The 23,337-nt window shown below is 38.5% G+C and overlaps 1 protein-coding gene across 3 annotated transcripts; it reads left to right on the top strand.

The window, feature by feature from the left end:
• The first annotated feature begins 281 nt into the window (after positions 1–281).
• Positions 282–14,259, top strand: LOC118801790 (cytochrome P450 2J1-like). Of its 3 annotated transcripts, none has more exons than XM_036562159.1 (10): positions 282–419; positions 3,351–3,568; positions 3,745–3,907; positions 4,598–4,747; positions 4,839–4,999; positions 5,226–5,402; positions 7,248–7,386; positions 7,561–7,748; positions 12,060–12,201; positions 13,804–14,259. In XM_036562159.1, exons 1-10 carry the CDS (start codon positions 302–304, stop codon positions 13,977–13,979), a joined length of 1,632 nt encoding a protein of 543 aa, XP_036418052.1. In that variant the 5' UTR covers positions 282–301; the 3' UTR covers positions 13,980–14,259. The 3 variants fall into 3 exon arrangements, with proteins under 3 accessions (XP_036418052.1, XP_036418054.1, XP_036418053.1); XM_036562161.1 differs by having other exon boundaries at positions 310–419; positions 3,347–3,568; XM_036562160.1 differs by lacking the exon at positions 282–419 and adding an exon at positions 426–534 and having other exon boundaries at positions 3,347–3,568.
• Positions 14,260–23,337: the final 9,078 nt, after the last annotated feature.

Raw genomic sequence — 23,337 nt, 5'->3', positions numbered from 1 at the left:
CAACGGTTTCTGTTTGGCGCATTAACCATGCCTTAAATTCATTCACTTCCAGACTGCTGAAGCTCCAGTCTGGCTTTAGTGAATGTACTAAATATTACTGCACTAAACAGGGAAGTCTCTCTGAATAAAAGCTGTAAACACATGCATGTGTTTCCCAGCACCTGAAAGCAATCATTAGCTAATGATCAGGTCTTTCTGGAGCTGAATGAACCAAGTTAGAGCAGAAAATAAACTGCAAGTGGACCACATGAGCACCAGAACTGCTGGAAAACAAGCAGATTCCACAGTGTGACGTCACGGCATGACGGACCAATCATATATTTACATCGTCCAAGCAATAAAAGGTCCAGAAGGCAGCCCTGCCTCACTTCCACAGAAGGTAAACTCCAGTGTAGTTCCACCTCCACCTGTACTCCCAGGTAAGACTCCAGCTGACTGCAATATTAAACATATTCAACATTAGAGCTTTAATAGACCACAGCAGTGTGGAGTAGCCACCAGATGACCAGCTGTTCAGGTGGGACAGTAAACACAGTAAGTAAGTCACTGTGGTGGCTTTAATTGACAGACTTGTAGTTATTGCTTGTATGATTGTAGCACCTTTGCCTGTATATATACATATACCTTATGCCATGTCACAATAATGTGCAGTATTTATTAGAAATAAAGGTTCTTTGCAGGTACATTTTTTGTTTAGCAATGTACAAACAGTGTAAATGTTCCCTCAAAGGTACAACAGTGGTTTTAAGGTCTGATTGTGAACCTTAAATAAGTTTTTCCAGGTGAAAAGTTTGTATTTGTACCTTTTCATAACTGAATGTTTTCAAAACAGAACAGTAAAATAAAAGCCTGGAGACGAGACGGGGTGTGTGGAGTCAGTACAGCTTAGAACATATCATTTCAGTGGATTATGGAACAGTTATGTTCCCTGACTAAAGGTACTGAGATGGACCCTTGAGGGTTCCACCCCAGTGACAAGAGGGGCACTGCTCCAGTGACAGTTTAGTGACTTTATTTCTGAGCATGTAGTTGAATCTTTAAAGGGCCCATATCATGGAAAACTTTCTTGAATTAAGAGTTTGATGTAGCAAGTTTCTAAAAGTTTCATAACCTATTGCGCCCAGTTTCCCAAAAGCATCTAGTGTTGATCATCTTACCTGGTAGAAAGGATGTTCAGTGCGATGCTCACTCTACCCTTCCAGCGATTTTTCAAAATCTCTGCATAATTAACTGGTTAAGATGTAAACAGAGTCATTCAGAGTGGTTTGGTGCGAAACGCTCTGTTTTAGAGAAACGTATTGAGTCAGAATTGTTCACCGTGGTGGTGATAGGAACCAGACGTCCACCTCTAAAAGCTCCCTCACGGAGGGTTATTACATGAGATGGTTATGAATTCACTGCCTGATGCCTGAAATGGTGATTTACAATAGTTTTTGATGGAAATGCATATTTTATCCATTCTTGGTGGAGCGGTACATGCAGGGTGTTGTGAGGCAAAATAGTCCTCAAGGAATTCCTACTTTTTCAGATTTTCCATTTTTCATCAACATTACTTATAAAAGCTCAGAAGACACTTGTAGGTTCACTGGTAATTTTGGGCAATACATAAAATGCCTATATTTGTGTATTTATATGACTTTGTTTACATCTCATGACTGAATTAAGCAGACATTTTGAAAAATCCCCTTTAAGAATGATCTTTGTGTGAAGATACTTGGGAAACCCAGCGTTCACTTTAAAGTCTATTTAAAAGAAACTGAGCTACGAAAACCAACACATTTTCATACACCCACCTTTTCAGCCTACAGCAGTTTAGCTCCACACATTCACGCTAAAAGCCACTTCGGCCTGCACTGCTTTCTGAATGAAAGATGCTGTTATAGTTACTGTGCCTTTGAGGCTGATGTGTAAATGAGCTCTGAAAAAATGAACTACGGCTATTTTTATTTTTTTTTAAACACAAAATATAAACCTCAGGCAAAAAGTTCAGGAACATTAGAAAACAGAGATAAGGGTGTTAAAGGAAGGGGTGTCCAGTCTTACCACAAAGGGCCAGTGTGGCTGCAGCTTTTCAGCACAAATAAGCAGGAGCACACCTGATCCTACTGATTTAATCACTTAGTCTCAGTCTTCAGCTACCGATCATGTGTGCTGCAGTGTTGTTGGAATGAAAAAGCTGCAGCCACACCGGCCCTTTGCATGCAAGATGGGACACCCCCGAGTTAAGGTCTTTGTGTGAGTATATCTCTGGCAAGTTTATTTCTACAGATGCATGGTTGGCATCTGGGCGTTCAACATTTAGCCTAGTCTAGTGGGGCCAGACGTCATCTTGTAATGAGAATTGCATAATGATCCACCACTAATAATTCCCAGATTTTCAACATTTGAAATACCATTGATAATTATTTTCTCGATGTTAAGTCCACAAGCTGACAATAGGCTGGATAGCAGCCAGACAGTAGCGACTTCATCAACCAGCATCAGTGCCTGGAGGGAAGAATAGGGAGTCTTTTTAACCTAGCCACCATGGCCGTCCCCGCCACCAACGTTGTATGACGTCTCTAAGACCGACCACCATTGCCCCCTACTTTGAGCTTCACATTCACGAGTTGCTGGATTGGTTTAGAAATGTCACGCTCAGTTTGTTCCCACCCTAATAAATCTAGGTTCCCACCAACATTTAACGCAGTGTTGTCCACAGGCATTGTGGTTATGAGATCACATCTGATCTCACGAGACTATAGCTTGTCAAGCGATGTAAACCATAAATCAAGCTTGTCCAGTATAAAGAGGTCATTCTTATAGGACAGTCCTCATTTTTGGCTTACTATGAAATCCTGCTTTGTGAAATTCATGCCAGAGTTAGCTTTCTGGGGGGATTTAAAGAGCATCTGTCCTGCGTCCATACTCAATGTATGACCTATTAGCATTGTTGCAGTGTAGTGAAAGAAGGTTCATTTGAATGGTTTGCAACACCTACTACCACTACTATGTTAACTATCTGTCTTATCTAATTTCTCAATGTACATACAGCCATAAACAGGCATATTAATAATCAGCATAAATGCAGAATATAGCTGAAGCAATGTTAACACACAATAGTAAAGGGATTTGTGATAAAATATGAAGTTTAATAATAGAAATGCACCAAAAAAAGTAGATATGCTTATTAAAACTGTAAACACAAGTCACTGTAGAACCTGACAGCTTCCATAGCGATCTGCAGATCAAATGGCGCTATCACTTAGTTTTTTCCTCCACCATATAGACGTTGGTTAATTGTTAACACTGAAGTTATCTGCATTTGTTGTAAAAGTTAATTGATGATAAGATATTCTTTTGACAGTCAGCAGGAGAAGGCATGGCATCCATTATCAGTGCGCTGTTAAAAGTGACTGCAAAGTACTTCTCCATGGAGGGAATTCTGGTCTTTCTGGTGGTTTTGGTACTGGTGAAATACCTGAGTGACGTTCGGCCCAAGAACTTCCCGCCTGGTCCCTTTCCTCTGCCTCTTATAGGGAACGTGCACAACATCAACATTCGCAATCCAGTTGGGTCCTTTTCAAAGGTCAGCATCATAATATAAATAATATATTTATTTTTATAGCAGCTTTGACAAACTTTACAATTGCTTTAGTCAGAGAAAATCACAGCTGAATGTATGCCTAGCTGGTTTTAAAGATTTCTGAGCACCTCTTTAGTTTGTTCTTGTGTGACAATGCCTGCCACTATGTTTGTCCCCAGATGCATGAGAAGTATGGAGATGTAAGCACGATTTACCTCTTGAGCGAGGCCTGTATTCTGCTCTCTGGCTATAAGAGTTTCAAAGAGGCGTTTGTGGAACAAGCGGACATCTTTGCTGAGCGGGCGTACTACCCACTGAATGACCGACTGTCCAGAGGATTGGGTAAATGCACCCGGATCCATCTAATGCACCTGGGTTCCTCATAAGGAGGAACATGCCAGCCTAGGGCCATGTGAAATTGACATTTTCAGGTTTTTATATGTGGAGTCACTGTTCATAGCTGCCTGGAAATGTCCCAACACATTTAGAAAAAGCAGTCACCCACACACAATGGGACAGCCTTCAGTGATGTTACACCTGAGAAATGCATGGCAAACAAGTGTGTCTTTGTGCTGGTGTGTTTGTTTGGCCAACAAAATGTGTTGGAGACGAGAAAGTGTGTTATTTACATAACACTTTCAAGAATGCAGTGTTGAAATTGACACGCTTTTATCTACCCAGATGGACATGGCTCACTAAGTCTGTCATAACTGTTATGCAACCACCTGATTAAGCCAGCTGCAATTACTTAAGCTATTATTAGTTTTCACCATGCTATATTTAAGGCACAGCAATCAGACCATGTTGAGTGGAAAATTTTAATGTTGAGAGGCAAACAAATGCAGGAAATGCATTTACTGAGACGTGCCTGGTGTCTTAGAAAAGCAACCAAAGTTCTAACTTCTGACAGGTGCTATGACACCTCTAGAGGGCAGCGGCGAGCAAGAACTTATGAAAGAAGTCCACCTGCTTCGTTTGTCATGGGATAATATAATCTACTCATGATGTTTTTAATTGAATTTTTGTTTGCAGGCTTGATCTCTTCTAGTGGACACGCGTGGAGCCAGCAGAGACGCTTCGCTATAGCCGTGCTGAAGCACTTTGGGGCAGGGAAGAAAACCATGGAGGAATCCATCCTGCAGGAGAGCCGCTACCTGTGTGAAGCTCTGCAAGCACAACAAGGTCTGCAGGTTTTAAAATACAAGTCTGTAATTTTCAGTAACTGTAGTCACGATCATGGTAACTGCAGCCTGGTGCTTACTATCTCTCTCAGGTTTGTCCTTTGACCCCGACCGTATCCTCTCCAACGCAGTGGCCAATATAATCTGCAGCCTGGTGTTCGGCCGCAGGTTTGAGTACAATGACCAGCAGTTACATCAGATACTAATGTATTTCGATGACGTAGTTCAGCTGCCTGCAAACGCCTGGGGTCAGGTAAGAGGCCCGAGGATACGTGCTAGAAACGCTGTTATGTTATCCAACTTATGTATTTGTTTATCATGTATTCTACATGAATAGGTGTAGAGGTAATTGCCTAATCTAATTGCTTTATCAGTATGTAAGGCCATATTCTGTTGACCCTCTACCCCAGTTGCAATTGGTTAACTCTATGCAGATACAGAGAAGATAAAGATAAGTGTTTCTCTTTCTGCTTGCACAGTTGTACAACCGCTTCCCCACCCTCATGTCCTGGTTGCCGGGTAAGCACCAAACTGCCTTCTCCAGCCTCGCAAAGATTAAGCACTTCATCCAGGAAGAGATCCAGAGACACAAGCAGGACCGAAACCCCAGCAACCCCAGAGATTATATCGACTGCTACTTGGAAGAAATCGAGAAGGTATTAAAGTCATCTTATACAACTGACCTTTGAGCATCTTAGACAAATTACTGAAATATGAGTTTCACAAAATAAACATGCACTAAAAACCACTAAACAGAAAGGTCCACATATTAGAAGCCATTTATGTATTTAAGGCATGGGTCACTGACCTTATCTTTCCAAGGGACTGGTGTGGCTGCAGGTGTTCATTACAATCAAGCTGAAACATGCCTGATTCTACTTGTTGAAGCAGTTGGTCTCAGTCTTCAAACAACTGAGGGGATAAAGTGTTAGCCATCCATGCCTGAGAGTCCAAAAGAGCCTACTTTTCCTTACTCTGTCTGGATTGGTAGGATTATCCTCCCTCTACCCAATCACGATACTAGCCAACACAGGCCTCTGTTAGCTGATGGAACAGAATTCGCTGTTAGTATCCTCCTCCAAGCGTGTTGAGCTCCAATGACTTTGTGTTAGCAGCAGTTTAAAAAGATGTGGGGGGACTTAATGGGTCTTGGAGTAAGTTCATGCTAGCCTTCACCCTCCCAGGTTGGGAGCATCATGCACTAGTGGGAGACCAGTAGCCAGAGGGTGAAGTTGGAAAAGACCTTTTAATAGAATAGTCTTGCCCATTTGTGCACATTCAAATAATTGTATTAATAGATGGAGGCAACATTCCTTCTCTGTGCAAGTAATATAATATATAACTGTTCCTCTGGATTGAACCTAGTGTTGGGCTAAATTGCAGTGCCAATAGTATTTCACCTTTTAAAAAATTCTATTTAGTCTAGATTTAGGTTTTTTCTGAGAGCCTTAAAATGAGAATTCCGCCAATTTTTTTAAATGTCTGCATACTTCAATCACTGAGTTGTAAATAAAGTCATTCAGAATGATTTGAAATGGTGTACTGTAGAGAAACTTACTGTCTCAGACTTCTTTACAGTGCCGGTGATTTATGGCAAACATAGACATTTTATTTACTATGCAAAACCACCAGTAATCCTACGTGTACCTAATTTTAAAATTTCACAAAGCCGCTCCACCGTTAGTGAATTTACAAAAACAGTGAGTGCATTTACATGCACTTAATAATCCGGTATAATAATCCGGCATAAAATCAAATTTTGTCAGTAACCCGATCAACATGTTTACAAGCACTTGAGTTATCAGATAACTCCAGGTCTACATGAGTCTGGCAGTCAGATCAGATTTCTGCTTTAGAACCAGCCTCACAGAAGAAGTGACGTAATGTAAAACTCAAACTTCATGCTGCAGCTTTTAAATCGTGAGTTTCATCGTGAATGTGTTTGGTTTCAGTGTCGCTCCAAAAGTGTTTTGCTGCATTTCGTGGCGACGCTGCTCGCCTATTTATGGTATCACAGTCTGTTTTCGCACAAGCACAGACTGAGAAATCTGAAAGAAATCAGAGTAAGAGTTTACATGCACTGAGAAATCTGATTATCATGCACTGAGAAATCCAGCCTCTTTTTCAGATTTCTTAATCGTGTTTCTACATCAGAGTATGGTGTTTTACGTGACCATTTGAATAATTGGATAACTGCAGATATCTGATTATGATCCGATTATTAAGTGCATGTAAACACACTCGGTGTCTCAGACATTAGGCAGTGTATTTATTACCATTTCATGTAGTAACTTTCTGTGAGGGAGCTTTTAGAGGCATTAAACTCTTCAGACGTCTGGTTCCCATCACCACCACTGTAAACAATTTTGTCTTGGCAAGTTCCATATCAAACTACTATGAATGACTGTTTCCACAATAATTTCATTATGAAAAAAATGGAGTGTCCTAGGAACTTTCACTCTCTCAATAAAGTAAATCTCTGCACTGCTTGGTTTCTCCAGTGTAAAGACAGCAGAGCCCAGTTCACAGAGGAGAACCTGGTGTTCTGTGTGGTGGATCTGTTTGCAGCCGGCACAGAAACTACTTCCAACACTCTTTTATGGACGTTACTTTACATGGCCAAATATCCTGAAGTGCAAGGTAGGACTGTAATGCCCTGAACCATGTTTTGTCAACATAAAAAATGTCAATGACAAGTTGAGCTGGTGATGGGTAACATGACTATATTTTATTGTTATAAATTGCATCCTAATATGCTTTGCTAAGGATACTGTGGGTATCCCCATCTGTGTTTTTGTTCTTTTACACCTGCAGAGAAAGTCCATGCTGAGGTTGATCAGGTGATAGGACGGGCTCGTCAGCCCTCGATGACTGACCGGACTCTGATGCCCTACACCTACGCAGTGATCCATGAGGTTCTACGTGCTGCTAACGCCCTCAACATCACTCCTCCCAGAGTGGCCAACAGAGACACTACAGTATCGGGCTACCTCATTCCTAAGGTCAGACACTGGGGAAGAAGTCTGCCGTATCTTAATCTTTAGCTGAGTCACTACAGCAGCAGGCAGTCTCATTACTAAGTTTGGGATCCCACGGTGGGAACTTAGTGGAACTTACTGTAGAGAGTTCTTTCATTCCTTCACTGACATCTGACACCATAAACACTTTTAAGGAATGTTCCAGCGCTTTCCAGAAACCTAATCGCTATCAGTTGCATCTGCATCATACCGCCACGGTCTGTTCCCATAATTTAGAATTGTTTCCCTGTACTTAGAAAAGAACAGAAAACCCATTGACTCAAAACTCAATTTTATTAAAGGCCACTGCATGGCTGCTGGATTCTGCAAATAAATGAATGAAATACATGACCGAATAACGCAACTGCATCCGTTACGCTTCAACAATACAGGTCTTGAGTCAGACATGAGATGGTGTCTTAAAGATGTTCTGACGTTTTATCCAAATTTCAAACACTGGCGCAACATCACAAAAAAACTTTGTTTTCACTTTTGCTTTCAGTGAGGCCTGTGAAAACTCCGCTCACACCACTACACTGGTAATTAATTACCCACACATTTTACCCGTTTAGAGAACTCTCATATTTGAAAACCATTAATATACAGACTTACAGATATATTTACAAATTCCTTTAAATAATTCCGGAAAATGTTCTCATATATATATGGCTGAAGATAGATAGATAGATATATACACACACACACAATTTTTTCCCTACAGAACAGGTCCGATTTCAGCTTTCAACTCAACCACCAATCAGTCGACAGTCTCACTCTTAAAAAAAAATTAGTTGTCTATACTTGTGATACCAAAGCAGCAGGTAGTCAACTCAAAGCTGCACTGTGGTGTTTGGATCTTTTTAGCTAAGCTAAGTTAGCTAGGCCAGAGGAGCTGGGTAGCATTAGCTTAGGGAGGAGGTTCCAGCTACAGATACCAGAGAAGAGGTTTAATTTCAATTTTTAATTTCTCACATCAGCCACTTGACTTCACTTCCACAGAGCTCAGTCATTATCATCTGAATGTGTGTCAGTAAAGGTTTTGTTAGTCAGAGCTGAACCTGTTCTGTGGTGAACAGAGATGGCAGCATGGCTAGCTAAATGCTCACCAGTTACACTCTGCTGGTTAGCAGCACCTTTTAACAATTACAAATTGGTGTTAGATTGAAGCTTTGACGTTTATTGATTTAAAATCCTGCACTGCTTTCATTTTTTTGGTGTCTTTGTGAACAACTTATTTGATCATATCCTGGTTTGAAATAACGCAGCAGGATGCTCAGGCATAAAAACATGCAACAAATCAGCAAATGGCTATGTTGTTACATCATCCTACTGAACAGTTCTGTGGCTCCGAGTACAGTTTCGAGAACGGTTACCCTCTATGCTCAGAACCATTCGGCCCTGCAGTGGAAAGAAGCCAAGGTCAACTCCTTCCAAGAACTTGTTAGATATTTAAAAAATGTCTGGTCTGTGAACTTTTATGTAGGTTTTGGGGTTTCAATCCCAACGTTTCATGTTGCCCAGTGGTTTAATGCCAACAAAAGGTTCACAGCTTTGTTGGCACACCATCTTAAAGTGGTCATGTCCTGGTTTACTCTGGAATCCAGAGACACTCGTCCCTTTTTTTCTTTCTCATCCATCATGTTGCAGTCTTTTACCCTGTTCATTCGGACTGCGCCTATGTACTGGATTCCTCTTTCTTTCAAATGTTCAACCAGTGGAACTGATGTGAAATAGTTGTCTGTAAAAACCAGCTGGAAGGTTTGAGGTCATTTCCGAGACAACGCCTCCAGTGGCACCAACAACAGATTTCGTTTGGTCTGGATTTCCTGCCTTTTCGCAAATGTCACAGTCATAAAGAAAGCCACTTTGTCCAGCATGTTCCCTTGTGAGGTTTTGCTGGCAAGTAGACACGTAGATGCGATTCGCCCTTGCATGGCACAGTGGTTTCATTAACAGTATGATCTTCTAAAGGAGGTCTGCAACGAAACTGCTCACGTACTTTTTGTAACTGTGGCCTGAGTTTCCAAAGTTTCTTTCTTCACATCAGACACACTGAGATGGTCCTGGAAGTGAATCTATGTCAGCAGTTTCAGAAATAGATCTTGAGACATCACGTCACAAACTGCGGGGTGCTTTGTCTTCATCTCCCAATAAGTTTGTCCATTAGGCATCTGTACTAACCCCATGTGCATGTACATACTCAGTAAATGCTTAAAATCTCTGACAGTTGTGTTCACTTTCTGTACACTGAACAAGTTGGTTTATTCTGCAATTTCCTGTAGCATTTAGTCAGTCGCAATTTTTTAAATACATGTATGGCGCCCAGTCAAGCCTGTCTTCCGAGTCTTCCTTGACACATTCATCAAAATCAACAGTTGGAGGTCCATATTGTTTTTTTCCACTGATGCTTCTTTCTTTTCACTTTGCCCTTTGCTGACTGCTTTGTTGTGTCTTGTGTTGATGTTGGGCCCTCGATGTCTGCATTTGTCTGGTTGACACTTTCATATTGCAGGTCTTCTTCATTACTTCTCATTTTCCCTCTGCACAAGTTCGAGTCGTCGTCGTTGTAATCTTCCTATAACTGCTCCATGTCACTTGAATCACCATCCAAAATCATCTTCAGGACATCTTGCAACACTGTGCTTTTTTGCCATCTAAAAAAAATTCACACCAAAAACATTGTTTTTCTTCTCAGTCAGTTTTTAGTGAAAATCAATGAGCAAAAGACAATTTATTAGTAAGTGAGCCATCTAATTGTTGTTTAAACATTAAATTATTTTAGTTAAATAATTCAGAGTGCATGTTGCTTTATAGAATGCAGAATGCATGAAATGCAATAAAATGATGATTGATGGATTTACAGATAAATTACTTCAATTACCTGCTGTATATAATTTGATACACACATTTTCAACTTGTTTACAATAAAAATTGTGCAATATTAAGTAATGATTTGCATCAATCCAGTCAATATTCCTGTTGAAGTATCAATAACATTTTGAAAGTTTTTCTTACCTTAACCTTTACAAAATTGATAAAAATCCACACAAAACCACAGGTGGGTCACTAACTGATGGCAACCATTTGGATGGATTCTCAAACTCCTGTATCAAATATGATTCTCTTGGCACTGAAGGGGTTAAAATTTGATAATCTGCAGTTATATTTGTCTGTAAGATGCAGTGATTTTAGTTGCTTAGTCAACCCATTTAAAAGCTTGGCAGCTATAAAAAAAAAACCTGTCTTTCAACTTTCTTGAATTAAATAAAGACAAAACATCGACTTATTTATCTTGATGTTTTGGGGGAGTTGCAGCATGTTTTGTCCCCTGGCGGTCAAAAGTTAAATGGTATTCTAGGAATCTATTATTTTTGACCTCTTGTCTGAACTTTTTATTGCATATCTAGAAACTTGTTTAGTCCTTCTTTTTCATTTAAGAAATACTGCTAAAGTGAAAAGAAGCCTGTCTTTGGAAGATACTAAAAAAAATCATGCTTTTATATCATGCCTGAAATACTGGAAGACTGTCTGCATCAGCGCATTGTTTTAAGAACTGCCTTGAGACTTTTATTCTCTTACATTCATTAGTTTTAATATTTGAAAGGATTTTTTTCCTCATTTTTTGTTAATGTTTATTTTTTTACTGTGTGTGTGTATGTACATATTGTTTGTTCTGCTTTTAATACTTACATACATACATAATCTAAACATCATCTAAACCGCTTATCCTTCTGGGTCGCGGTGGGGTGCTGGAGCCTATCCCAGCTGTCATTGGGCGGAAGGCAGGATACACCCTGGACAGGTTGCCAGTCCATCGCAGGGCAGACAGACAGACAGACATCAGACAGACAGACATATACAATCACACTCACACCTAGGGGCAATTTAGCATGTCCAATCAGCCTGACTGCATATTTTTGGACTGTGGGAGGAAACCAGAGTACCCGGAGGAAACCCACACAGACACGGGGAGAACAGGCAAACTCCACACACAAATGACCCTGGTCGCCCAGCCGGGAATCGAACCCAGGCCCTTCTTGCTGTGAGGTGACAGCGCTACCCACTGCGCCACCGTGAAAAGTGCGATAATGATAATATTTCAGCCCTAGAAATTAACATGAGTGATGGTATGGGTCAGTTTAACAAAGGGTCTTCTTCCATGTGCATTATTATAGTTGCTTGTGTGTGTGTGTGTGTGTGTGTGTGTGTGTGTGTGTGTGTGTGTGTGTGAGTGATAGTATATACGGATGTCACTAACTGTGTGACACTTTCACGCTCCTTTCTGATCTATTCCAGGGGATGACCGTGTTCCCCATGCTGAGGCCAATCATGCAGGACAAGAATGAGTTCAGCACACCAGACCAGTTCAACCCTGGACACTTCCTGGACGAGAATGGCAAATTTCTAAAGAAAGAAAGTTTTATCCCCTTTTCTATAGGTAACGTTCAACATTTTATGATTCAGAATGATCTTCCGTACAAAACAGTGCATGTACTACAAACTCAAGCACGATACTTTTCTTTTGCTTACTGTTTTCTAAAAGCACAGATTTGTATCCCTGAGCGTTGCTGGTTTGACACAATTCAGAAATTTATATTATTTTGATGTTTTCATTCATCAGGTGTTCTTTCACTACAAAACCCAGCATGCGTTAAACAAATTCATCATACACTGTAAAAAGTGTCTCATTAGATCTACTTAAATTACTTCAGTAGTAAGAACTCAATTAACCAGTTTTATTCAACCTAAATAAACACTTTGAATGAACGATTCTTTCAATCAATGAAGTTCAAGTTGAATAAACCTAGTTCAACTGCTTGTTACTACGTGAAGTAATTTTTTTAAGCAAATCTGACGAGACACTTTTTACAGTGTATGACCACTGAAAGTACCTGTGGGGTCAAGCAGTCATGACTGCTAGCTGACACAGTTTGGTTGCGTTGATAATTTTATAAAATGGCTTTAAACCTTGAACCTGATCACACAGTGCTACTGTTTCTCTGCTCCACTTTACACTTAATTATCACAGCACACCAGACTGTGAGGTCCATCATATGTCACAATGAAACAGCAACATTATAGAAGCCATGAAGTGTGATACTAATATCAGGAAAAAAAGACTTCTTGTTGTTTGTTGCCACCATGTGGTCTGAAACACTTACAGCCTCAATCAGTCAGAGAAGTGAATTTATATATATTATTGCTTTTAGCTCCATTAGATATTTTTTTTCCAAAATAATAGTCACATATCTTGTTTTTGTTATTTTTTACAAGCTGTCTGCAAAAAAACACAGGAAAGATGCTGGTAGATGAATAGTGAAGCTGGTAGATGCTGGTACGGAATAGTTTTTGGTACCTAGATAATAAGTTTAATTAACTAGCTAAATATGATAAGTCACAATGTAATATTAACTTAGCCATGTTCTCCCTGTGTCTGAGTGGGTTTCCTCCCACAGTCCAAAGACATGCAGTCAGGCCAACTGGAGATGCTAAATTGGCCCTAGGTGTGTGTCTGTCTGTCTGTCCATCTGTGATGGACTTGTGGCCTGTCCGGGGTGTTTCCAGCCTTCCGCCCAATGGCCGCTGGGATAGGCTCCAGCTCCCCTCGTGACCCAGAAGGATAAGCGGCTTAGAAAGTGTGCGTTTGTGTGTGTGTGATTGTAGTTATTTAACAGAACATTACCAGGATTAGGTTTAGTCTTGGTTCTTATGACAAGAAAAATGGATTTGAATATACTTTGTATAATTAAATTCAGGTCTGCGTACAGAAAACCACAAACTGATATGAACTCTTCTAAAAATGCCCCCACAAAACACCCTTTTAAAACATGCAAGCCTTGCCTTCTCCAAAGTCTGCACACGCCACTGACTACAGTTATATGACTGTAGTAAAAGTTTCAGCTTCATAGCATTAATGTTATCAGCCTTCCATCTGCTGTAAAGAAAACGTGGCTTCTGTGTCAGTAATCTCTAATCCAGGCCTAATCTGGCCTCTCACTGTAGCTCTGTGAGTTCACTAACTGGTGCCATGTTTTTGCAGGTAAGCGTACGTGTCCAGGTGAACAGATGGTGCATATGGAGTTCTTCCTGTTCCTCACCTGCATGATGCAAAGCTTCAGCTTTCAAGCCCCTGAGGGCCAGACTGTGATGTTAGAGGGCACTGTGGGCATCACCACGGCCCCCAAACCCTTTCAGATACGCGCCATCCCACGCTGATGCCAACCTGACCAACCAGATTTCCTCAACTTTTTTCCAAAAGAAGTGTTTGATGTGTGCAAACATTGTTAAAGTTTCAAATATACTGTTTTCTTTTCAGTTCATATGTTAACTGTTTAGCAAAAATGGCCCATTTTGAAACCAGACTTAACTTGTGGGAGTGTTTCAGCACTGACTGCTTTTTGAGTGAGTCAAGGCTAGAACAGATTGTTTACCCATTTGAGCCTTAAAAGCACAGCCTCTTTATCCCTTAGAATAAAGAGATGTTGGTCATGTAAAATGAATCACGGCTGTTTTTCTTACATAAACATAAGTAAAATTCATAAATGAGAAAAAAAGTAAATACAAGAAAAAGTAGGATATGGTCTGTCTTTTAATAGCAAACTTACTGTAATGCCCTATTTACACACTAGGTGGTGCCATATCCTAACTATTACAACTGTAATGAACAGTTGTGAATGGTGGTTGTCAAAAAGCATTCAAATCAGTTTTATTACTAACCTAAGTTGCATTATTAATCTATATCTTACATCATTAACATCATTTGGTGTCTAACTTACATAAGCTTTTAATAACATTTTATTAATGGGTCATTCTACAGAAACCTCCATTTTTCTATCTCTCCATAGGTGTCACTGGTGTTACTGATCCTCATTGGTGTTACACATAATAAAGGAAACACCAGAGATATTTTAAATGAAACATGCATTTTACTAAACGGCTGTTACAGAGCATCAAACCACATGTTGTCAATCACTGAATATGCACTAAAATATGGAATTTAATCCATTTGTATTCTATTTTCTCACAGTTACCTCAGAATAAAGTCGGTCACACCAGTGACTTCAGCTAAAAGCTTTAAATGAAATCATGAGCTAAATGAGAAAATCTCTGATAACTGAAAGACACAGTGGACTCACCATGTGCTTTTCTTCATAGATCCTCAGAAAACAGGTAAAAGGAAGTCAAGTGATGTCATCAGTGTGATTTTTATTTCAAAATAAGAGATTTTTTGTTACGCAGTAACACCAGTGATACGACTCCTGGGGACAACTTTCATTATATATTTTATAATATTTATTTGCCATTCGTTTTCTTTGTCATTTAAATCATATATTTCATAGTCATGTATAGATTATTGCAGTTAAAATAGCAGAAAAACGTTTTTTACTTCAGCATGGTATTCGCCTTTTACACATGACTGTGAGGACAAGCACTTCTGTGGTGCTTGGAATTCTAGATAATTAATTTAAAAAGCAATATTGCTAAATTGATGGATCAAGAAGGTCTAATTGTTATATTGATAACATTGTTTTATTTTCAAATATAAATTGTAACATGTTTTTTTAGGTGTAATATATCTGTAAATGCTAGGCACACAAAAATGTTTCTGTAGAATGATATTAATAGGCTGGTAACACTACATTAAGGATCGCTAATCAATCATTAAATATATAATAATCAACTATTAGTTTCCCATTATTCAGTTATTAGTTAACTCTTCATTAAGCATTAGCTATTACTTAGTAATTGATTAAGCACTTATCAATTAGTAATTAAGTACACTGTTAGTTGATAAGTTAGTTTGTCGTTAGTTTATGTCTTACTTACTCATTATCTGTGTGCTAACTGCTGCTTATTACATTGTTAATTAACTAATAAGTATTTTTCTTCATATAAAGAACATGATAACTTACTAGCACTTATGTGTTAATCCCGCTAATTATCTGTTAATTAACTTTCCATCACCTCCATATATTCAGTTGCTTCACTTTTCTCACTTTGGTTCTTGTTCATTAAAGATGTTTATGGTCCCATCTGACCGTAAGATGAGTGCACACAAATTCACTGACGGTTTTGTTATTCATCACGTTCATCTTGGCATATCTGTACTCATATCTGGTAGGAGTGCATGTAAATTTGGGCATAAATGCTGGATATGTGGCTAATTAACCAAAACTATTATCAACATAATCTGTAATTGCAAAAATAAGAACAACAATAGAAAATATCAATAATACTAATTTGTGTGCAGGACAGTCCAGTACAAAAGTGGATGTACTGACTTTACATGCACATTGATATAAACAAGTGCTGCAACTATTTCATGTTCCATTTAAAGACACATTACACTGTGCTTTAGTTTCATACTACTGACTCACAAACACAGCTTCGGTCATACACTGCAATAATACAGCGTTTATTTTAGGGAATTAATTACACTAAACAATCACTCTACTATGTTAACAACACAGAGTATTTTGTTTTATTTCACATTTTTTTTTCCAGTTGTTTTCATTTTAATACTATGAAGTTTGGTCAGCAGGGGAGGAGTGCACTCACTGCTGGACATCAAACTCCACCCACGAGCACGGCCATTAGCTTTCATGCCAAACACTGCCGTTTTATTGGCTGGCTACTGAAACATTTGCATGAATTAGTGTGTGCTTCATGTAAATGATATGTAAATGAGGTGCTGGTCGGCTGGTTTCATGCACTGAAGCTGATTTATCATTTATGCTCAAATCTCCACTTGTTTCCACATCCTACAAAATTGTTAAGAATCAGACGCAGAGCAGTTCAAACCTTATAAAAGACAAAAAAACTTGTTCTTTTTTTACGTAACTTTGATGATTAATGGGCCCTTTTCACAAGATTTGTGATTACTTCCGGTTTAAGCATTAGCAGGGTAAAACTCACTTCCTCTCCATAAAGCTACTGCAGACGCGATGTCAGAGTGTTTAGTAGTGAACTATAATGATCAAACTCTGAGCTACAACAGCTGTATTGTAGTGTTCCTGCTCGGCTGTGACAGTGAGAGTAAAAAGTGGACGGAGGCTCTGATTTAACTGTAAACAGAGCTGAGATGCTGTATGTTGTTTTTACTGCAGTCCTGCTGCAGCTGCTTCACATCAGGCCGTCTCTGTGTCTTTGTACAACATTCCAGTGATTTCGGTAATATTCTGTTTTCAAAAGAAAGAAGAACTTTTATATGTAGCATGAATGTTATAGACTCTTTATATTAAGCTAGCTATACTGGCTAGAAGCTACTGCTAACCAAACCAGCCCGGCTAACATGAAGCAGCTTTTTCAGATGTTTTTTTCAGCTCGGAGTCTCGTTTTTGACTGAGCAGTGAAAGGTGGATGTTTTCTGAAGTGCTGCTTCAAAAATTTCCTTGAAACCATAAGAATAATGCTGTTTGGCAGATCGCTAACATAGCCAGCGTTAGAGCTAACTTAGCTTTAAAGTTTGCTACTCATATGAAGCTGGTGCTCCTCAAACTGCTAGCCTACCGTAAGCTAATACAGTTTAAACGATGTCTATCAAATAGACCTTACATGTAAAAGTTGTTAGCCGGCTGGTGGCAGCAGCTGATGAAAGCTAGCTTCCTTATTTTGTGAACACAGCTACAGTTAGAAATGGCTTCTAGCGTTGCTAGCTAGCTACAGCTAAACAACGTCTATCAAATTCATACCACACAGAAGAAATTTTATTTCTTTTGAAAACAGAAATATTACAGAAATCTCTGGCATGTTGTTCAACTACAGAGACACAGCTTGATGTGAGCAGCTGTAGCAGCAGTAAGCAGGGCTAACTCTACACCACACACAGCATTTCAGCTGTGTTTACAGTTAAATCAGGGCTTCCATTCACTTCCTTTTGTCATGATAGTGCACGAAAACTGACATATGTCTGTTGTAGCTCAGTGAGCATTATAGTTCACTGCTAATGCTTAATCCGGTCGTAATCGCGACTCTTTGTGAAAAGGGCCCACAGCCATTAGATTTTTACACTTTGACCATTAATTACTTATTAAATTCCACTTAATCAACCATTCATTGCTTCTTAAATTCCTCTTACTTAATCATTAATTATTGATTTTGTGTTGTCACTTTACTTGGAGGGACACAAAAGCATTAATTAATGGTTAAGTAAGAGGAATTTAAGAAGTAATTAATGGTCAAAATGTAAAGATCTAATAGCCGTGGGCCCTTTTCACAAAGAGTCGCGATTATGTCCGGATTAAGCATTAGCAGTGAACTATAATGCTCAAATACTGAGCTACAACAGACATATGTTAGTTTTCGTGCACTATCATGACAAAATGGCCATTAGATCTTTATATTTTGACCATTAATTACTTCCTAAATTCCTCTTACTTAACCATTAATTATTGATTTTGTGTTGTCACTTTACTTGGAGGGACACAAAAGCAGTAATTAATGATTAAGTAAGAGGAATTTAAGAAGCTATGAATGGTTGATTAAGTGGAATTTAGGAAGTAATTAATGGTCAAAATGTAAAGATCTAATGGCCATTAATCATCAAAGTTAAGTAAAAAAAGAACACATTTTTTGCCTTTTATAAGGTAGCCAGCCAATAAAACGGCAGTGTTTGGCATGAAAGCTAATGGCCGTGCTCATGGGTGGAGTTTGATGTCCAGCAGTGTGTGCACTCCTCCGCTGCTGACCAAACTTAATAGTATTAAAATGAAAACAACTGGAAAAAATAAAATGTGAAATAAAACAAAATACTCAGTGTTGTTAACATAGTAGAGTGATTGTTTAGTGTAATTAATTCTCTAAAATAAACGCTGTATTATTGCAGTGTATGACCGAAGCTGTGTTTGTGAGTCAGTAGTATGAAACAAAGGCACAGTGTAATGTGTCTTTAAATGGAACATGAAATAGTTGCAGCACTTGTTTATATCAATGTGCATGTAAAGTAAGTACATCCACTTTTGTACTGGACTGTCATGCACACAAATTAGTATTATTGATATTTTCTACTGTTGTTCTTATTTTTGCAATTACAGATTATGTTGATAATAGTTTTGGTTAATTAGCCACATATCCAGCATTTATGCCCAAATTTACATACACTCCTACCAGATATGAGTACAGATATGCCAAGATGAACGTGATGAATAACAAAACCGTCAGTGAATTTGTGTGCGCTCATCTTACGGTCAGATGGGACCATAAACATCTTTAATGAACAAGAACCAAAGTGAGAAAAGTGAAGCAACTGAATATATGGAGGTGATGGAAAGTTAATTAACAGATAATTAGCGGGATTAACACATAAGTGCTAGTAAGTTATCACGTTACTTCTTTATATGAAGAAAAATACTTATCAGTTAATTAACAATGGAATAAGCAGCAATTAGCACACAGATAATGAGTAAGTAAGCCACAAACTAACGACAAACTAACTTATCAACTAACAGTGTACTTAATTACTAATTGATAAGTGCTTAATCAATTATTAAGTAATAGCTAATGCTTAATGAAGAGTTAACTAATAACTGAATAATGGGAAACTAATAGTTGATTATTATATATTTAATGATTGATTAGCAACCCTTAATGTAAAGTGTTACCAATAGGCCTATCTTTATCATAAATTAGAAGTAATTAAACGGTGTAGAGGATGGAGCAGAGCTTCTTTAGGTGTAAAAGCATCAGCATCATGTGCAGAGCAGTGACTCTCTATGATAGAAGTCTGCTAGGAGCTTTTAAATTCTTTTCCAAACAAAACATTGCCCCTGTCCAGGAGCGGTGCCATTCCTCCAAAATTAGAGAGGTGCAAGTTATTGGCAAGAGGACAGCAGCTTACTGACCAATGTTTCTTTTTTTCTAACTGACAAAAGACAAGTGGGCCACTAACTGACTAGAAGTACTACTATTCATATAGCGCATGACTATAATGTATAACAACATGACCCAATAAAACTTTTCAAGAGCAGCGTCAGTGTTTTGACCCTGCACTCCTCACTGGGCTCCCCTTTGATAGTTTACATCCCCGAAGAACAAATTCTAGCTTGGGTATAAATATTGGTAGAAGTTTTCTGATCAGTATTAAGTGGGTAATGATTTAATATTATGGCAACAATTATAGTAACAAATTTACATACTCCTTTTCTGGTTGTTAATAAATAATAAGGTGGTGACAGTAGTGGTAACAAGTCATTAATAAAATGGAAAAATGATGGTAACAAACTGCATATCGCCACCAGCCATTTTGTTATTTATTTATTTCTTTTCTGCATAATTTGAAAACTCCAGTTACTTGTTGCGTTGTGTTAAAACTTTATGATGACTGGACAGATAGAAATGATCCAACATTCATTCAAAATATCTGGTTAGATTATCTTCCATTACAAGCTAATGTTTTATCCTTCTTCTGTTAATATTACCGTTTATGATTTGAGATTTTGTTCTGACAGCGAGGATATAAAAAGTTACTTTCCAGTTGATTCAAAAGTGAGTAATACTAAACAATTGGTCAGTCAATGTAGCACCTCTGTTTTACATTTTATATCATACTATTTACTGTCCAGCTCTAACAGCATAATATCTGCTTAATCAATTCTTTTAAATCATCATGGGGTTTTATTACATTAGGGTTATTACTCCAAAAACAATAAAGTAGTTCTGATGAAATGATCTGGTATAGCTGTAATATACTAATCCACTTGTGTCTACTAAGTTTCTTACCTGTTATGTACAACTTAGCATTATTTTAGCATTTAATTACCTACTTGTTATTGCTACAAACTTAAGAAAATTGGCATGTAACTTTTAGGTAAATATGACTTGTTACCATAATATTTCCATACCAGTACTTACTTATTACAGATCTGTTGCTACCAAAATATTTTTGTACTGAAAAATAGTTTAACATTTGTTTTTTTGTGCTGGTGTGGTGTTATTTTTTTCTATGAGAAACAGTATGCCTGGTCAAAAATGGTGGGGCATCGACCCAGTATTTGGACAACATGATCCATTAGACCAACATGTAGGTGTGTGAAGTGCTGCGTGTCTCATTTCTCTCTCTGGATGAACACAAAAACTAATATCTTGTCCTCCCATGAAAGGAACCTAAGAGGCTTCCTCGAATTGGAACATGGCTACTATTAATGTAAGCTGAGTAAGAGATGCTGGTTCTGGATGTAATTAAATGCAGTAATAGAGAAATACTGAGCGGTGCTTACAGACCATGAGCAATGCTGGACGTTAGTGGATGGTGAATTCAGGGTGACTGAATGGACACCTTCATTCAAAACGTGTTTGAAAAATGTTTTGAGTTTTGGACACTGTGTTGTCCAGTTTGTTGTAGTCTTTGGTTCTGCTGATTGTTACCACTGTGTCTACCTCTTTCCATGCTAACTAAAGCTTGTGATATTTGTCTTTATCAGTCAAGAAGGAATGTAATCTGATTATTTTCAGTTACTTTTGGATTACACATCATTAAATAAAAACAAGAATAAAAGCTATTTAAATAATAAGTCAATCTGGTAGACATCAACAATAATATATATACATATATATATATATATATATATATATATATATATATTTATATATAATAATAATATACATTGAGGCCATTTTAAAAACTCTAACTGACCATTTTTGTTCTATCTGATGAAGTCCTTCACCGACTCTTTAAGGTTCATATCAGTGCATCATGCTTAGATTTTGATGATCGCTGCTTGTGATTTAATTTGTTAATGGTCCCTTTTAGCTTTAGTTTTTGGCAGTCCAAACAAATTTGTGTGTCCTACACATTTTAAAAGGCATTCATTTTACACTCACATACTTAGTAAGAGCAAAGTCTTAGCTACTTATAATGATCATTTACATGTTAATGTTTGCACCCATTGTTTGAAAATTATTGAATAAATAAATAGAATGCAAAAAAACTGTTACTGCTCACAAGACTTTTTCATGTTTTGTTATTCTTCTGTTCTACGTTATTCTTCTTAGTTAACATAATTTCACTTCAACACATTAATTAGTTAATGTTTCCCCTTGGATAAAGGCAGCGGATCCAGGGGTCCATGGACGCAGGGAATTATAGTAAACTGAGACTGGTGCTGTCGTCCCGCCGCTCACACGCGAACACTCAGGTTTGTGAAAGGTGGAGCGGAGGAATGCCAGATTGTTTCAGGGTGCTCCCGTGTCTGTGTGTCCTTTCGGTTCGCTCCTTTTAGTTAAGCTGTTATAGTCAGATCTGCCAGAGTCGTTAGCCACACTCTGGAAATGTTTTACATACTACTATACATACACCCATACAGAACTAAACTAACTCCATCTCCCTACCTTTCTTCCGAGAAAACGACTGCCCACCTGTCCGGCCGGACACTGCTGGATGATTGTTTGTAGAGCTCTCCGGCTACCCGCTTCAGACCAGTTACCCACAACCCAGTCACCGCCACCTGCCTTGGACTGGCTGCCCACTCTACACTGAAGTCTCCTAACTATCACTACCTCCTAACTATTACTACTACTACTATTAATATTAGTAGAATAATAATTTTGTATGTAGTTTGACCAGAGGAGGATGGGTCCCCCCATGTGAGCCTTGGTTCCTCCCAAGGTTTCTTCCTCAGCTCTGAGGGAGTTTTTCCTTGCCACTGTCGCCCCTGGCTTGCTCACCTGGAGGATTTACAGTTCATGTTGAAACTTTGTTCTAAACGGATTTCTGTGAAGCTGCTTTGTGACAACATCAGTTGTAAAAAGCGCTATACAAATAAATTTGATTTTGATTTGATTAACAAACCTACTGTTATCTATCCTATTGATATCTAATTAAAGTATAGAATTTTGTGCAGCAACAAACAAGAATAAATGAGTTTATTTCCACATCAGTTTGCTGCTGTAGAATTGGTCATCATGTAAAATCAGGGTAAACGTTTGATTAAAGATGTCTTCATGAAAACTCTGCAGATTCTTCTATAAATTTCTATAGATTGACCAAATAAAAGACTGAACTGCTGAGCATTCTGGGGCTTGTTCTTTAGGTTTCTCTACAGGTGGCAGCCCCAACACCATCCAAAATTCTTCAAATCTATGATTCATGTGACATATTTATCATTGAGAAGAGTGAATTTTGCCGAAAGGTAAATATTTGCCTGTATGTGGTTTTAATGCAATTCTGCTAGAAATCATCCTGTTTTTATAATGTATCTATAATCTGATTACTGTCCTGTTTTCTGTAACCATAACGGATTACAATGACCTTTTCTTGTATTCTGATTACACAATGCTGTAAAACATATTCCTTTACAACCCAAACCCAATGCCTCTTTATTAACACCTATACTGACAGTACACCTTGCTGGTGTGCATTTAGAGACTGACCTTCTTCCATGCACAGGACTAGCCATCCTCTAATCCAGGGTCCTGCACTGTCAGTATCCAGCACAATTTGGATAATTCCCTGCTCAAACACACCTGATTCATCTGTTAATTGTCAGATTTGGTGGGTGAGCTTGTGTAGGAAAACTATCAAATGGTGCTGGACACCAGGACAGGAGTTGTGCACCCATGCCTTAGCCCTTCATCAGTG

The sequence above is a fragment of the Colossoma macropomum genome, unplaced genomic scaffold (assembly GCF_904425465.1).
Source record: "Colossoma macropomum unplaced genomic scaffold, Colossoma_macropomum, whole genome shotgun sequence".
Classification (NCBI taxonomy): Eukaryota; Metazoa; Chordata; class Actinopteri; order Characiformes; family Serrasalmidae; genus Colossoma; species Colossoma macropomum.
Note: the sequence above shows the minus strand (reverse complement) of the source record. Positions and strands in the feature narration are given on the sequence as shown.

Coding starts and splice junctions, on each gene's coding strand:
- LOC118801790 (XM_036562159.1), top strand. CDS start 302: ATGACGGACCAATCATATATTTACATCGTCCAAGCAATAAAAGGTCCA. Junction 7,749..12,059: donor CGGGCTACCTCATTCCTAAG/GTCAGACACTGG, acceptor GATCTATTCCAG/GGGATGACCGTGTTCCCCAT. Junction 12,202..13,803: donor TTTTATCCCCTTTTCTATAG/GTAACGTTCAAC, acceptor ATGTTTTTGCAG/GTAAGCGTACGTGTCCAGGT.